Source organism: Gorilla gorilla, chromosome 3, assembly GCF_029281585.2.
Source record: "Gorilla gorilla gorilla isolate KB3781 chromosome 3, NHGRI_mGorGor1-v2.1_pri, whole genome shotgun sequence".
NCBI classification, from domain to species: Eukaryota; Metazoa; Chordata; class Mammalia; order Primates; family Hominidae; genus Gorilla; species Gorilla gorilla.
Genome location: NC_073227.2, coordinates 72106776 through 72124359, shown reverse-complemented (window position 1 = coordinate 72124359; position 17584 = coordinate 72106776). Strand labels below are relative to the sequence as shown.

General features: G+C 52.3%; 1 protein-coding gene across 7 annotated transcripts in view; it reads left to right on the top strand.

Annotated features, from left to right (window-relative positions):
- Window positions 1-6440: 6440 nt before the first annotated feature.
- PDGFRA (platelet derived growth factor receptor alpha) overlaps window positions 6441-17584 on the top strand; it is a 69124-nt gene continuing 57980 nt past the window's right edge. Inside the window, exon 1 of one of the 7 annotated variants that reach the window (XM_004038684.4) lies at window positions 6441-6651. Coding sequence is in view for 2 of the 7 variants with exons in the window: in XM_031010500.3 (XP_030866360.2) it covers window positions 7147-7329 (183 nt within the window). In the remaining 5 variants the exon portion in view is untranslated. Of the gene's footprint in view, window positions 6652-7123; window positions 7330-7812; window positions 7835-9079; window positions 9104-9298; window positions 9406-10343; window positions 10690-10939; window positions 11745-17584 lie in introns of those variants that run through there. The other 6 variants (XM_031010500.3, XM_055385811.2, XM_055385812.2 and 3 more) reach the window with 6 other exon arrangements.

Here is a 17584-nt window from a genome sequence, read left to right as displayed (position 1 = left end):
CACCCAGGCTGGAGTGCAGTGGTGTGATCATAGCTCACTAAAGCCTTGAACTCCTGGGCTTAAGCCTCCTCCCGCTTCAGCTTCCCAAATAATGTTGAATTTAGATGATAAGTTTACACAGGTCTTTAAATTCAACCAACTCTCATCCTATGGATTCAGAGACAACAGCTGACTATCCAGGAGATAAAGATTCCTGGCTGTTCCTTCTCACAATCTTCTTTGCTTATTGGAAAATGCTGGAGTTACCCCAAATTCTGTCCTGTTTTTTTTTCTTTCTCTCATTTTAATCCTTCTTGAGCTTTTTCAAATGTGTCATGTTTAAAAGTGGACTCATCCTTTCTTTTCTTTTTTTTGTTCTTTTCTTTCTTTTTTTTTTTTTGAGATGAAGTTTCGCTCTTGTTGCCCAGGCTGGAGTGCAATGGCGCAATCTTGGCTCACTGCAACCTCCCCATCCTGGGTTCAAGATATTCTCCTGCCTCAGCCTCCCAAGTAGCTGGGATTACAGGCTACCAGATAATTTTGTATTTTTAGTAGAGATGGGGTTTCTCCATGTTGGTCAGGCTGGTCTCCAACTCCCGACCTCAAGTGATCCGCCTGCCTCAGCCTCCCAAAGTGCTGGGATTACAGGCATGAGCCACCATGCCCGGCCCATCCTTTCCTTTCTAACCCAGTTCCTGGTTGTCCCCCTGCTGAGTAGACAGCACCAGCCATGGCCTCAGCCAGGAACCCCACCCTCCCTCACAGTTCACATTTTCAGTGAGTGCTAGGCTTTCTACTTCCTTCTCTCTAATTCACTTTTCACTTTCTCCAAACTCCTGCCATCCCCCAGGAACAGGGAAGCATCCTCCCTTGCTAGATTATAGCAGGAGCCTCCCTATCTCCTCAGATCATCCAGGCTGATCTTGCTAAATGTTCAACTCTGTTCCTGTCTTGCCCCTCTTTAAACCATATACTTCCATAGAATTAAGCCCAGGTTCTTTTGTCAATTGTTTTCCTTTTTATTAATTAATTAATTTTTTTTTGAGATTGAATCTTGCTCTGTTGCCCAGGCGGGAGTGCAGTGGCGTGATCTCGGCTCTCCACAACCTCCGCCTCCTGGGTTCAAGTGATTCTCCTGCCTCAGCCTCCTGAGTAGCTGGGACCACGGGCACACACCACCATGCCTGGCTAATTTTTGTATTTTTAGTAAAGACGGGGTTTCAGTGTTGGCCAGGCTGGTCTTGAACTCCTGACCTCGTGATCTCCCCACCTCAGCCTCCCAAAGTGCTGGGATTACAGGTGTGAGCCACTGCACCCAGCCTTATTAATTTATTTTTTAGAGATGGTGTCTTGCTGTGTCTCCCAGGCTGGAGCGCAGTGGTGTGATCATAGCTTACCTCAGCCTTGAACTCTTGGGCTCATGCATTCCTCCTGCTTCAGCCTCCTGAGTAGCTAGGAATACAGGCGTGCACCACCACATCTGGTCAATTTTTAAATTTTTTGTAGAGATGGAGTCTCACTATGTTGTCCATGCTGGTTTTGAACTTCTGGCCTAGAACCTTCCATCGATCCTCCCATCTCTGCAAGCCTAGACATTTAACATGGTCTAGAAGGCCTCCATGAGCTCCATCTCACCTCTTTTTTGCTCCTTCCGCTCCGGACCTTTACAAGTTGCAGCCATTCCAAACTCCTTTCACTTCTGATTATCTCATGTTCTCTCTCACCTCCTCGCCCATGCAATGAGGTTCCTCCCCAACTAGATTCTTATTCCTCTTAGATTCTCAGAGAAGTCTTCCCTGAAAGAAGCCGTCTCCCATCTCCCAGATTGGGTTAGGCTCCTCCTGTGTGCTGACTTCATTGTCTCTCTCCAACATTGCTTAGAACGCTAAGTTGCAACTTTATGTCTAATTGATTGCTCCACTAGTCCATAAAATCTAGGAGGAAAGGGCTGTATCCTTAGCCCTTGACGCATGGCCTTGTACATCTTAAGTTTGCATATGAACCGCTTTATTTACTTGGGATATTATCTTACTTAATCCCCAAGACAACCCTATACGTTGTGCATGATTATTCCAATGGTCATTACTGTTATTTTAAATAGAGATGGGGGCTCACTATGTTGCCCAGGCTGGTCTTAAACTCCTGGGCTCAGGTGATCCTCCCACCTTGGCCTCCTAAAGTGTTAGGATTACAGGCATGAGCCACCATGCCTAGTCGATTATGCCCCTTTTAGTGGATGAGCAAAGAGTCGAGGTTCCACTGGTTTTCCACTGCAGTGTCTCTGCTGAAGGATTTAAAAAAAAAATCACAGGGCTGTGCTGGACTCCTGGGACTTCCAGAGGACAAGGCCCTCTCTTCAGTGAGGCTGACCTACACAGAGCCAGCCCTCCTTCCCCTCCCAGCCACAGCTGTGTGTTGGAAAGCTAGAGGCCTGGGCCCCTAATAAAGAGCAGACCTCCCAATCTCCTCGTTCCCTCCCCCTCCCCTCATATGGTTTTTCAAATTAAAAGCAACTAAAACCAAAGACCTAAGGAGCAGGAGAGGGCAGAGGCACAACAACATCCCTAAACTGAGGAAGGGGGCTCTCTAGCGAGGGAAGGGGTATCCAAAAGCCAGATCCAGAGGGTTCCAGTCCTACCAGTCTGTCCCAGGCTCTAAGGAGTGTATGGCCCACCGGGCTGGGCTGGACCAGGAAACAAGCTCTTGTCCTCAGGTCTGTAAACAGGCTGCGTTGTTAGGAACCCTCTGCTTCTACTTCCTGAAGAGCAAGCCCCCCAAACCCAGAAGAGAGGCTGCACCTTGAGATACAGCCAGCAAGGTGGGTGCGGAGTCCTGGGGAGGGAACTTTCACCTCAAGCTGCACAGACCCATCTCGATCTTTTTGGAGAATTCCTCCTTTTCCAGGACTAGTGCCGTTCTGAATTCTGAACGTGCAAAGAGACTCCTTAGAGCTAGCTTCCGAGCCTCAGCTGGGGCAGACCAGAGGCCAGGGCGTCTATCTCTCTGCGGGGACCCCCCACATCTGTGCGTCACCTCCACCACCTCTGGGCAAAGGACCCTTCCTCGCTGGACCCAGGGAGGCGGCTATTCCAGATGCAGCCAAGGGTTAAAGGGGGTGGGAGAAGGAGCAGTTAGCACCGTTTTCTTTTGCAAACCACCAAACGGGCCCTTCATTTTCAAATTCTGAAGCCAGAAACATCCCCCATTCCCTTGCCCCGCCCATCACCATTTGAAAAAAATAATTCACAAGTTTAAACGTGATTTTCACAACTAACGGCTTTGATAACTGTTAAATTCGTACGGCTTCTAGAGCAAACGGACCTGAATTCTTCAAGGAAAGTAGAATTGGCGGTGGAGCTGGGGGGCAGAGGAGGAGAAGACACAAAAAGCCAACTCAGTGGGAAGCGCCCTCAAAGCCAAAGGTGTGGCGCTCGGAGCTGCGGCCGCCCTCGCCCGGGAGTCGGGGCCAGGAGAACGGGCCCTGGAGGCAGGGCAGGGCACGGCGAGATTTTGCTTTTGTTTTTAGTGACCATTTTGATCTGGTTGTAAAAAGTTTACGAGGCCCTCTTTTTGAAAGTCAGCTCATCGACTGCACCTTTTTATACCCTTGCCCTCAATTTCATGTCGCCTGCTGGCCTAGACGCGCAAGGCGGAGGACAGAACTGTCACAGTCCCTACCCTTTTCTCCCAACTTCCCGGCCCGGCTCAATTCGGGAGTTGGGCCTCCTTCCTCTCGGCTCGCAGCCTCCCCGACTCCCACTTTGGGGAGAAAACCCACATTCTTAACCCCTTGATAATCCCTCAAGGAAAAAACAAAACAAAAAACCCCAAGAGGTTGAAAATTAGAATCCAGGCGCGGGTTGAGATCTGCGCAGAGCTGCCCAGGCCAGTGCATGTCGCTCCTCTCCTCCGGGTACATATGGTGGCCTGGTCCCCTCCCCCCACCCCCCACACGGTGCCCAGTGAGAAGCACAAGAAGGGGAGAAAAGACCCGCAGCCCGCCTCAGGAGGGCAAGGTTTCTCGCCCCCTGCGGCTCCGGGACCACCCAGGACCCGGGGCGTCGTGGGACCGATCTCGAAGGATCTTAGAACGACACTGGGAGAGCGCGGCAAGAACTAGCCCCACCTTCCCCCGACGCCCCAGGCTGACTGCCGGGCGCAGACCCGACTTCTCCCGAACCAGCCTCCGACCAGCCTTAGAAGGCGGAAAACAGGATTCAAACCCGCCTATGAGCAGTGGTAGGGGCGGGGGCTGTGGGGGCAGGACTCGGTTTAAGGAACCAACCGCCTCGGTTCGAGGGCCTCCTGTCCGGAGGTTGCTCCTGACCAGTGGGTTTATTTTGCTTTTGCAGAGGAGGCAGATGTTGACCTCTCTTCTTTGCACAGTCTCTCCGCAAAATCTTCCCCCAACCATTTGCTTTCTTGCGCCACCCCCCACCGGGGCACTATCCCTGGAGTCAGCTCCTCAGGCCTTTAAACCTTCCAGAATGTCACACATGGAAACCTTTAGCAAATGTTTGTTAATGATCATAACAAAGGCATCATTCAAATTAGGCAGGTAATTACTACCAGAAGGACAACTGGGTGCTCGCTTGCTCATCCATTGCTTTCTGCTTTAAACTCCCGAGGAGTCGCTGCCTGGGGACACTCCCGCCCGGACTGCTTTTCGGGCCCCATTAAACGGCTCTGAAATGAACTGTGAAGTTACCATTTGTGGGCGGAGAGCGCTGGGGCCCTGCGGACGGAAGACCCTGGCTTGACCGGACTAACAGTGTCGCCGAAGCAAAGCAGCCCCTCTGGGTAGGCTGTCTGTCTCGCCTCCTACCCTCTGGGGCAACTAGCCTAAAAACTCGGTTCTCAACTTAACAGCATGTGGCCCAGCACCCGCTTTTGCCTTTTATTCCGCACTCTGATTTTTGGGGGGATCGTTTGTTCCCGCTCATTTTCTACAAACATTACGGTATCCTGTTAGCATTCCGAACAAGGGGCTGTTCATATATTTGCCTTCAATGATTTCCTGAAGGAACATGTGGAAGTAATAGCGAGCGGTGCAGTCACCCAAGCTGAAGATGCACGAGAGCGGGTCGCGTAGAAGAGCTGGGGCAATGGGACCCCCAGCGCAGCCCCAGGCGCCCTGTTTTCGAGGCTGACACCCCAAGATCCTGTCCTGGTTAGGCACAGAACCGCGCCCGTTGGAGTACTTCTCTGTAATTCTCCCCCGTCCACTGCACTGTGTCCACCCTCCTGGTGAAGGAGGAGACGGCTGTTGGACATGCCAGTCCCAACCTGGCCACTTTGGCCATTTTCAGAGTGCGTGTGTTGGGGTGGGGTTGAGGGAGAAGGATGAAGGATGACCCCCAACCCCAGCAGGAGAATTCAAAAATCAGAGAGCGATGAAGGTGAACGCGCTCCCCTCCCCCGCTGTCGCTGGGAAGCCCCACTCTGCCCAGGTCTGGTTCCTGGAGCATCAGCGCCCCCTTTCCCTCGCCGGCAGGATCGTTTCCTCCCGATACTGGCCTCTCGCCTTGGGCGCAGGGTTTGGGTCTCAGCTGTCAATTCCAAGGCATTCGTAGGGTTCGACCCACGCGGCGGGAGGGAACGGAGGGAGAATCAAAAGGCATCCTCCCCCACGACGCGGAGGCGGTAGTACGATTCCTCAAACGCCCAAGCTTGAGCTTTTTTTGTATGAGAGATAGAAGCCAGGACAACCTCGCCCAGATAACCCCGAAAACAAAGGCACGACCAGATAAGTGACTTCAAGGGAGTAAAGGTCGTTCTATCGGAGAACGTTCCAAACCTACACAGACCCTCTTTTCTTTGTACCGTATTTCAGACCACCCAGTCTTGCACACACACACACGCACACACACTCACACACACACCACACAAAACAAAAACCCATCATTGTCATATTGGACTCAACAGTTTGCCTAATCCTATTAAATAACTAGCAACTATATAGCCCTTCCCCTAAAAGACCCCTAGTTCAAAACGGCGCAACCGCTTGGAGATTTCTCCCGAGGGCCCTATTTCTCGTTGGGCCGAGTTTGTAGAGGGGACATTTCTTGATTCTAGATTTATATTCTCTCTGGGTATTAAATGCAATTTTGTATGTTCCTTTTCTTCTTTTCAAAGAGAATACAAAACTATAGCAGTCTAAGAAAATAACCCCAAAATGGGGAGGCAAACTCATTCTGGAAATGATGGGCTGTTTGTAGTTTCACAAAACCTCTTTCCCGGCAGAGCACCAACACCTCCCCCTTCCACCACCCCCCATCCCATCTGGTCTGCTTCTCCCCGCCCCCCAGTTGTTGTCGAAGTCTGGGGGTTGGGACTGGACCCCCTGATTGCGTAAGAGCAAAAAGCGAAGGCGCAATCTGGACACTGGGAGATTCGGAGCGCAGGGAGTTTGAGAGAAACTTTTATTTTGAAGAGACCAAGGTTGAGGGGGGGCTTATTTCCTGACAGCTATTTACTTAGAGCAAATGATTAGTTTTAGAAGGATGGACTATAACATTGAATCAATTACAAAACGCGGTTTTTGAGCCCATTACTGTTGGAGCTACAGGGAGAGAAACAGAGGAGGAGACTGCAAGAGATCATTGGAGGCCGTGGGCACGCTCTTCACTCCATGTGTGGGACATTCATTGCGGAATAACATCGGAGGAGAAGGTAAGGGAAAAGAAAAAATGATTTTTTGTTTGTAAGGGAAGTCCCTGATCAGACTCTGGGACTGGAGAAAGCGAAGTAACTTCAAACTTTGGGCGACAAGAAAAAAAAAAAAAGGAGCTGGATTCCAGTTGTGTGTTCAGAGAGTAATTTTTTTTTTTTTTCGGAATAAACTTCACTTGGGGACGGGTGGGAGATAACCATAGAGTTAGAAAGTCTAGGTATTTTTTTTAAACACACATTTTCCAGACCTATTTTTAAAAACAATGTTTTTCTAACAACCCTATGGCCTCCCAAAGAAATTGTTTAGGCTTACATTTTTGAGGTTTCTTTTGGGAGTGGGGGTGGTGTTCGTGAATACTGGGCCGAACACCAAGGAACTGGGGGTGGAGGCAGAGGTGTTTGCCCTCTTCTTGGCAGTGGGTCCTGGAAGGCGACAGGTTTTAAATGAGTGTTTTCATTCCTCGCCTGCGGTTTGGCGGGACAGCGCTGCAGCTCATGGTGTGGAGCGCGGCTGGGGGACCAGGGGAGGTGGGGAGAGGGGAGCGTGGAGGCGGGCGCGGGAAGGGGTTGCGGGGCGCAGGAGGCGGGCAGGGCTCGGCTGGAGACCGGACCTCGGTGTTGGCCTACAGCACAGGGAGCCGGCCGAATGCGCGTGATTACTGGACGGCGCTGCTCTGGGTGAGAGTCGGGGCCAGATTTGGCGCGGCGGTGAGGCGGCTGCGGGACAAGCAGAGGCGCGCGGGCGTGGGCAAGGGTTTGGGGCGCTCTGGAGCGGTTTGTTGGGTCAGTGAGGTGCCAGGGAGAGCGGGTGCCTGCCGGGCAGTGTGCTCGGGTTGCACGCCCTAGCGCGGGGGCGACAGCGGCGGCGCTGGCGGGCGGTCTGGAATAATGACAAACACATTTGGCCCTGAGTGAAGAAGTCGTCGTCGCCTCGCATTCCAGCAACTGGGATTTGAGGAATTTCGAACCGCACACCAAGGGGCCCTCATTGTGCGCCGTGGCCCCCGCCCCCGCCCGTCTTCCCGCGCCCCCTCCTCGGTGGAATCATTTCTGCATTGCCCGGGGGCTCTGCTTTCGCTCAGTTCTGGCCGCAGGCAGGAAGAGAGGAAAGGTCTCCAGGAAGGTGCCGAACTTCTTGTGAGGAAGTTAGGGACGGCTTGGAACTGGGGAAACCTGTTTGCAGGTAAGACAGAAAGGTGGGAGGTAAACCATATTCTCCCTCCGGGCACCCAAGCCCTGGACACCCACTACCCGGCGCCCTTCTCCGCGCGGGGGTGCGTAGCACTTGCCGTCTGAGCTCGCCCAGCGCTGCTCGGTCCTCTCTAGTTGCCCTTTTTTCCATTCCTCTCCCTGCCCGCTTCAGAGCCGTCTGTGCGTACTTCTCCTTCCTCTGCTGTCTACCCCCATGGAAACCAGATTTACACACGAAATTAACTCCGCCCGGCTGCGCCCAGGGAGCGGGCGGCGTCCATTTGGCATTGAATATGTGGGATCAGCTGTTCTATTCCGGGAGGGTGTCGGCCAGGTCGGAGCGACGAGTGTGGCCCAACCCGAGTACGGTTGCCAGAGGGAGCCAGGAGCCGGGGCCGGGCCAGGTGTGCGAGAGCTGCCGATGGCCTGGCCTCGCGTCTTGGTCGGGAAGGACTTGCTGGCCCGGCAGGCTGTCCGTTGTGCATCCCTCCCGCAGCCAGAGCGCCGGTCCCGCACTTCGCTCCCCGAATTGTGCTAAGACCTCAGGATGTGCGCAAGGAGTGCCTGGAAGAACCTGCCACTCACTCCATCTCCCTGGGTGGGAGGCAAGCATGGATGGGGCCCCTATCAGGTCCCTACCGCCCCGCGTCCGAAAAGCCCCGGGCTGGGCGGTGTGGGAAATGGCTTTTTGGCTCCGAGGCCAAATTGCTCAATGTTTTGGACCGACTCGCCTCGCCGCGGTTGCTCCTGACAAGAACTAGACAGATTTTTGGAGCAGGGAGCATCCAGGGCAAACGCACGACAGTCCTCCGCAGTGCATCTCACCGGACAAACATCCCCGGAGCCACAGGAGAGGAGGAAGGGACACTCCGGGCGTGCGCACCTCCCCAGCCGCCGCGCTGTCCCATCCCCGACCCCTAATCTGGTCAACCTGGACCCCGGCACTGCTGAATTGCATCCCCCTCTCTCTTCTCCCTTTCTCCTCGGCCTCCTCCTTTCCACAACCCTCACGATGAGGAGGCCCTGCCTCGACTCTCCGACAGGCGCAAGGCCGACCAGCCTCGCTTTGACGCCCTGGTCAGGCCCTGCTTCGGAGCTTGCAGTTTTGGGTTGACCCAAGTGCAGCTGGACCTCGTTCACAAGAGTGAGGGGACGCCAAGAATGAACCCGTCGTTAGCCCCCGGTGCCCTGGCTCTTGTTTAAATCCTTAGATCGAGAAGGACTTGAAGGAGATCCCAGGCTCCCAGCTCTCCGCCCCTGGGTCAGTTTCCTCTCGGGACGCGGACTGAGGAGGGATGCAGGGGGAGGGGCATTGGGCCGGGCTTTCCAGCTGCAAACACGTCTGGCGCCGAGGCGGGCCCATTTTGTGCCTCCTGGGGACGGACCGTGGGCGGCGCGCAGCGGCGGGACGCGTTTTGGGGACGTGGTGGCCAGCGCCTTCCTGCAGACCCCGCAGCGAAGGACTCCCTTTGACCTCCGGGGAGCTGCGACCAGGTTATACGTTGCTGGCGGAAAAGTGACAATTCTAGGAAAAGAGCTAAAAGCCGGATCGGTGACTGAAAGGTGTGGGTCTCAGGGTTCCCCGGGTCTAACTCGCCGGGTCCAACCGCAGCATCAGCCTTGGGGCGGCAGATAATCTTTCGGTCTCGCCTGGGGCGCAAGATGCAGGATCGGGGGCAAATGGCTTCTCCCAACTTCCCCCTAATTCGGGTTCTGCCAGATGGTTGTCGTTTGCTGAAGTGGCTCGGCGGCATTTCCTTTTGTTTTAAACTGATCAATGAGCGAACCTGGGATGGGCTGAACAAGTAGATTGTAGGAGGGAATAATGGGAAACCCGACTTGGGGCCCCTCCTTCCCTGCCTCCTACTGCAGTTTCTCGGCCCCCGCGAAAGGGGATCGACAAGCGCGGGTGGGCGCGGACTCTTGAGAGGGCAGAGGCGGCTATGGCGCGTGTCGGGCAAGGTTGCACCAGAAGGCACTTTTGTGTGTGTGTGTGTGTGACAAGAGTCTCGCTCTGTCGCCCAGGCTGAAGTGCAGTGGTGCGATCTCGGCTCACTGCAACCTCTGCCTCCCAGGTTCAAGCGATTCTCCTGCCTCAGCCTCCCGAGTAACTGGGATTACAGGTGCCCGCCACCATGCCAGGCTAATTTTTGTATTTTTAGTAGAGACGGGGTTTCACCATGTTGGCCATGCTGGCCTCGAACTCCTGACCTCAGGTGATCCGCCCACCTAGGCCTCCCAAAGTGCTGGGATTTACAGGCGTGAGCCACCGCGCCCGGCCAGGAACGGTTCTTAAATGCCGAGAGGGCGCATGCTAGCTCTCCCCAGCATTCCCGGTGAGCCGCTACCCACGGCCGTGAGGCTCTCGTGCCCATAGGAGGCGCTGGCGAGCGCCTGTAACCCTAAACCCCTCGGCCCCTTTCCCCCCACCCGCCCGGACTCTCTTCCCGCTCTCCCCCCTCTCCCCACACCCCGCCCGGCCCCCTATTGGGTCTCAGTTGAAAACAATGCAAACGCAGAGCGTGGTGCCTGGGGCGCAGCGGCCTCTGCAGCTCTGAGGTTCAGAGCGCGGCGCGCAGGGGCGCAGGGGCGCAGGGGCGCAGGTCCCCGGAGCGGCTGGGCATCGCCACCAACCCGGGACAACCGAGCCGCCGAGGACTTGGTGGAGGTGGGAGGGAGAGCGGACCGCGCAGTGTTCCTCTGGGTCCCGGGGTCAGAAACCGGACCGTGGCGGGGGCTGGACCGTCCGAGCGCAGAGCCTCCCGGGCGAAGTCTGCGCGCAGCACTCCCGGCTGCGCTGTCGGGGACCAGGAGCCTGGGCTGCGGGCGAGCTTGCTGGCGAGCCGGGTAAGATTCGCGGGGCTATCGCGCCCTCTAGTGGGCTCCGGGGACGCATCCCGCTTTCCCCAGCCCCGGGCGGTCGGCGCCGCTATCTCAGTGGAGCGCAGCGCTGGAACCCCGGGGGCCCGGAGCGGAGGCTAATCTGGGTCACCTTTCCCCTCCTCCGGGCAGCCAGTGGACGCCTCGCAGGCTCTGTGTGGGCCCGGGAGGCGCCGGGTGGATGAGAGGGGGCCGAGGTCTCTGGGTTTGGATTGAGAATGGGACGTCCTTGTAATTCAATGTGGGAGAAGCAGGGGAGTGTGGAGGAGGATGGGTCCCGTGCGTTCTTGGGGGGCAGGCGCCGTCTTCTGCGTTCCAGCCCCTCGCCAGCTCCCTTGCCCCGCGGGCGGCCTGTTGCTGTTTGTTTGCTTTACGACCCTGCGTTATTGTGCAACGGGAACAGTCGTTTCCAATCAGCTGCGCGGCCGTCGCGGCCCTCGCCAGGCTGGTTTATGGGGGCGGCGGTGGCGCGCGGACAGATAGGACAGCGCGGCCCGGGAACGGCGTCGAGGTCCAGGCGATCCCCCTGCCCCGAGGGGGCGGGAATGCTGAGGTGGCGAGAGCGTGGGTTGCACAGAACCCTAGTAGCGAGTCCGGCTGAGCCTCTGCGGCCTAGCCCAGCAGCGTCGTCTTCCCGGCTCCGAAGACGTCTTCCCGAAGCCCCGCTGCCCCGGCGCACCAGCTCCCGGTGATGGGGATGATGATGGGGATGATGGGACGATGTCCCCGAATTCTCCTGGGGTCCCGAGGAGATTTAGCCATTTTCAACAGCAGTTTTCCTATTTCTGCTTAAACCCCGCGGGCTTTCAACTGAGGTCACCACGAAAGCTAAAAGTACAACCTAAGGAAGGAAGAGACTGGAAGTTAACATTTGGGGTAGTGGAGCTCAGAATTCCTCGCAGCGGCGTCTGTGTCGCAACCCCTGGACGCACGTCCTTGGACCAACACTGCCATCTGCTGGCCACTCGCAAGAACTACTGCGACCCGCTGTGAGAATGGGCTTCGCGGAGACCATTAGGAAGGTGCTTTTTTTTTTATTTTTTATTTATTTTTTGCTCAGTAGGACCGTAATAGGTGACTGATTTTCTTTTGCTGTGAGGCTACAAGAATTGCTGGAAGACAACATTTTTATTTCGTGGAAATTTGTGTTGTGTTTCGCCTTGGTTGTTAATGCTTTGCATTTACATAGTGAACATCTTATTATCAGAGCTGGCCTGTGAGGAGGGTAGTGGGGGGCATTGATGTTCCCGTTTCTGAGTGAGGAGACTTATGTCGGGGCCTTGGTGACCTCAAGCCGAATGCTCAAACTGCTACTGCTACTCCTAAGGTTGTGCCATTAGGAGTCACACCCGTTTGGTGATATTCAAAAGGATATGTCATTTTATTCTCCCGTGGTTAAATATATGGTGAGAGGAGAGCAGGCATGTTAATGAGCCCAGATTGTCCCATAAAACGCTCCTGTGTAAAAACACTCCAGCCCCCTCCCATTACTGGAATGTCTGATGGAGCTCCGGGAGATCAAAACAACAAAACAGGCTCCGGTAGGGTGCAGAGGTCCTGGTAAACACACCCTCTGCTGGAAAACAGGGAAAAGTTTCCACCAGTGTAGACCTGCACTTGGTTTGCCTGGGCTGAAGTTAGGAGACTGCGTAGAAAAAGGAAGATGTGTAATTTTCACAGTTAGAATTAACTTAGGAGAGCTGAAATTAACTGAGCCTCGGAAATCTGAATCTTGAAGTCACCAGTGGCTTTTGGGGCTGTGAGAGAGTCTCCTGTGGTCTTTAATCATGTGAGGGTGGGGTGAAATTCAATATTCAGTGGTTCTGCAACGGGATGCACTGTGCAATTGGTGATTGAGAAGCCAACTCTCTGGCTTTAGGAGAAGAATGTCTTGCTGTTAGTCCTTCTGGAAATAGAGCCTTGCATTGCCTGCTGTCTGTTTACACTACCTTTGCACATTGCCTTTGGTTATAGAGTCATGTCCAATGGCTCTTTACTTCTGTTTGCAGGGCAGGAGATGGCACCCTGTTAAAGAGAAAGGATAGTAGCTGCAAAATCATTTGTTTCTCTGTTTCTGTGACTGTATATATTGGCACATCTGTGAATGGTCTTTATAGCCACACCAGGCTGGAGGTAACAGGGTCATGGGAGTAGACTGCTGGTGTGGGCTGAATCAGAGTTCAGATCCATGTCTCCAGGAGGTAGGAGGTGCACGGCAAGTCATGTGGCTTCTGGGGCATCCCTCACTTTCTTAGTTAAGGAGAAGTTGAAGGAGCCGATCTAAAATATCTTGGGAGTCTGCAGAAAAAGTCGTGAAAATCAAAGCACTTTCAATTAAACTATATAATTTAGTCCTTACAATAATGCCACAGGGCAAGCAACCAGTCAGGCCTTGCTAGTCGTGCTTCCTAGAAGAAAAGACTGAGGTTCAGAGAGTTGGACAGAGTGTCAGATTTGGGATCAGTGGCTAGTCCAATGTGATTTCCATCCTTTCTTCTGAGAGAAAGCATAAGAAGGCCAAGAGGATGGGGGAAAAGCACAAGTCACCTGCCTGAGAGTCAACAGGGCAGGGGGTCTCTTTCTCAGTTTGTTTCTCTAAGTTATGGCAAATGTTTTTTGAGCTGTGATTATTGAGAATGGGGGCTGAAGTTCAACATGTAGTTGGCATGAGGGAAGTAATTATGATTGAAGAAAAGATTTGGGTGAAATCTATTGTTCTTCCCTGCAAAGGGGGTTGTTCTCACAGATTCTTATGGTGTCATGTTTCTCAGAATTTGTAGCTTCAGTTACTTATATTTGCACACCTGACTTTAGATGAGCTCCAGAATAGCAGTTACTAATTAAGGATGAGCATTTAGAGTAGATAAAAGTGGCAGGAACAGCAAGACTCACTCCCAGAGAGCCTCACTACAGGTCTAATAGGTGAGGAAATTCCCCATGTTTCCCATTTTTCTTCATTACCTCCCTGTGGGGCAAGCACTGCCATTATTCATGAGTAAACTGTCTGAGTTATAGATAAGTAATGACATGAAACTTCACAAACACGCTGAGCACAGTGGCTCACTCCTGTAATCCCAGCACTTTGGGAAGCCGACGCGGGTGAATCACGAGGTCAGGAGTTCGAGATCAGCCTGGCCAACATGGTGAAACCCTGTCTGTACTAAAAATACAAGAAATTAGCTGGCCATGATGGTGGGCACCTGTAATACCAGCTACTCCGGAGGCTGAGACAGGAGAATCGCTTGAACTTGGGAGGCAGAGGTTGCAATGAGCTGAGATCATGCCACTGCACTCCAGCCCAGGTGGCAGTGCAAGACTCCATCTAAAAAAAGAAAAAGAAAGAAAGAAAAAAGAAAAAAAGAAACTTCACAAACAGGCCTGATTTCTACCCAGGGAACCACTGTTATCAGAGATGGGAGTTTGGAATTTTAAGCAACAAACACATGTTTATTCTCTTCCCTCCTGATGGCTTGCTCAGAGGGCCTGTTTCCATTGCCCACTTTTTTTTGGAGACAGAATCTTGCTCTGTCACCCAGGCTGGAGTGCAGTGGCGAGATCCTGGCTCACTGCAACCTCTGCCTACTGGGTTGAAGCCATTCTCCTGCCTCAGCCTCCCGAGTAGCTGGGATTATAGGTACCTGCCGCCATGCGTGGCTAATTTTTTGTATTTTTAGTAGAGATGGGGTTTCATCATGTCGGCCAGGATGGTCTTGAACTCCTGACCTCAAGTGATCTGCCCACCTCAGCCTTCCAAAGTGTTGGGATTACACACGTGAGTCACCACGCCTGGCCTCATTGGCCACTTTATATGTCAGTAAATAATCTTTCCTGGCAGAGGGTCCACTGTATCTGGAGGCACTGAAGGAAATCTGGGAGTGTCTGGCCAGGGCAAAGCACTGCTTAGAGCTTGCACAGGAAAAGCAGTGAGCCCTTCTCTTAAGCTGGAGAATGCTTTAAAGATGCATCTTTGGCAAGTCTTGCCAAAGAAATATGGGATCTAAATGTGATAAAACCAAAGACATCAAGCTGGCTCTGGAGGCCTTCTTTGAAGTTTGCTGAGTGGATTGTCAGTGGGAGGCTGATATTTATATGTACAAACACACAAGCATTACTGCTAATTGTGGTAAATCAGGCTGGCCAGCCTGGCTCTGGGGCCCACTGTGCCTGCCACCGCAGCAGTGTGGAAGCCTTGCATCCCAGGCACATGTCAGGATCCTCGGAGGCCATCAGCCAGCCAGCATTGTGTGAATTGCATTTGGGTTCACAGCACTGTAATTGTGTTTCTCCTGCTGTGGTGAGCAAAGGAGGAAAATGGAAGGAGGAGGTGTAATTTGCCCTAGGAAATAGTCAGGCAGGTGGCACACAGGGATGGGATATGGCTAAAACACTGACCTTCCCTTGAGAGAGACCATATGGTGAAGTGCAGAGGGCATGGCGTTTGTATCACACGACCTTGTGTTTGAATCCTGGCTCTGTCACTGGCTGTGTGACTTTGGGTCATTTGCAAAACCTCTCTGAGCCTCAACTGCCACTTCTTAAAATCACCTCTAAGTAATCACAGGGTTATTCTTCACAAACACAGCATGCACATGCAAACTTTGGCTTAGTAAATAATGGTTTCTCCTTCTCTTACTTTGTTTTCTACGTACCCCACTCCCCTTCCTGTAAGGAGCCTTCCACCTTTTTCTCTGTGTTCTCTTCCTCTCCCATTTTCCTGGTAGCATTCAATAAAACAGAAATCTGATTTCTGCAAAGTAGGCCACCTTACGGTAGAAATACATGATTAGGCCCCACCAAAAACTTTGTTTAGGCTATTATCTTCTGGATCCTGGATCCCCTCCAACCAAACCAAGCCCAACTAGGGCTAAACACAGCAATATATGAATACATTGAATTTCTCTCTCACTCTTTCTTTTTTTAAACCAGTTTACTCAGGAATCACATGCACACATATTTTAGCTTCCAAAGTCAATGATGGAACAAATTGTGTCCCATTAGGCTCACTCCGTTGTATGAGTTAGCGTCAGAGGAGTTCATACCAGAGTGACTTCATCTTGAATAGGGCCTAGGTAAGAAGAGGATGAGACCTGCTGGGCTGCGTTCCCAGGAGGTTACGCATTTGTAGTCACAGGAGAGAAAGGAGTTGGTATAGGAGTTGATAGATACAGGTCATAAAGACCCCAGTGATAAAACAGGTTGCAGGCCAGGTTTGGTGGCTCATTCCTGTAATCATAGTACTGTGGGAGGCCAAGGCAGGAAGATTGCTTGAGCCCAGGATTTCAAGACGAGCCTGGACAACATAGTGAGACCTCGTCTCTACAAACAATAATTTTAAAAACATGAGCTGGGCATGATGGTGCAGGCCTATAGTCCCAGCTACTGGTCTGAGGGGCAGTTAGGTGGCAGGCTGAGATGGGAGGATGGAGGCTGCAGTGAGCTGAGATCAGGCCACTGCACTCCAGCCTGGGTGACGAAATAAGACCCTGCCTCAAAAATAGATAAATAAATAAATAAATGAGCCAGCAAAACCAGGATGCAGTGAAGAAGCTGGCCAAAACCCACCAAAACGAAGATGGTGATGAAAGTGACCTCTGGTCATCCCTACTGCTTATTACACACTAATTATAATGCATTAGCATGTTAAAAGACACTCCCACCAGTGCCATGGCAGTTTACAAATGCCATAGCAATGACCAGAGATACTCTATATGGTCTAAAAAGGGGAGGAACCCTCAGTCCTGGGAATTACCTGTCCCTTTCAGGGAAAACTCATGAATCTTCTACTGCTTGTTGAGCATATAATCAAGAAATAACTATAGGTATACTCACTCAAGCAGCCATGCAGTTGCTGTGCCCATGGAGTAGCCACTCTTTTATTCTTTGACTTTCTTAATATATTTGCTGTCATTTTACTCTTTTGGCTTGCTCTTGAATTCCTTCCTGCATGAAGCCAAGAACCTTTGTGACCTCCCAGGCTGAACCTCAATTTTGAGGTTCACCCTATGACATCTTTTCTGTGTCCAATCACCCTATGACATCACCCTATGACCAATGAAGGGACAATGGTAACCTCCCGTTGACTTTAAATTAAAACTGATTGGCACTGTTTGGGCTTCACCGGTGGGTGAGTCTCTCCTTGCCCAGATTCAACTTGCTAACATTTTTTTCCCTTCAATTTTGGCTCCTTTGTCCTTTCTAATGTTCTTTATTTTGGACAGATGGGAAAGTGGCTGTGAGGCCTCTGGCTTAGCAGCCTGATAGCAGCCTCCTGTTGTCTGGGTGCCGCAGATGGGAGCACGCCTGGCTGGCCACATCTTTTGCAACCCACCTTGTCATCCCTTCTCTGGGACCTTTTCTCTTTAGTTTCTTTTTTTAAAAATTTTTAAAGTATTTATTTATTTATTTATTTATTTATTTATTTATTTATTTATTTATTTTTAGAGATAGCATCTCGCTGTGTTGCCCAGGCTGGAGTGCAGTGGCATAATCATGGCTCACTGAAGCCTGGACCTCACTGGCTCAAGTGGTCCTTCCACCTCAGCCTCCTGAGTAGCTGGGACTATAGGCATGCACCACCACGCCTGGCTAAATTTTGTATTTTTTTTGTAGAGACGGGGTTTTGCCATGCTGCCTAGACTGGTCTTGAACTCCTGGGCTCAAACAATCTGCCTGCCTCAGCTTCCCAAAGTACTGGGATTATAGGCGTGAGCCACTGCACCTGGCCTCTCTTTAGTTTTTAATGACTGGCTGTTTGACTTCTCTGCTCTTCAGGCTGAAATTCTTATTTCATGTTTGTAGTCTTTGCCTTGGCTATTTGGCAACTGTTTAAGGCAAGACACTTGGTTTTGAGAGTTCTCCCGTT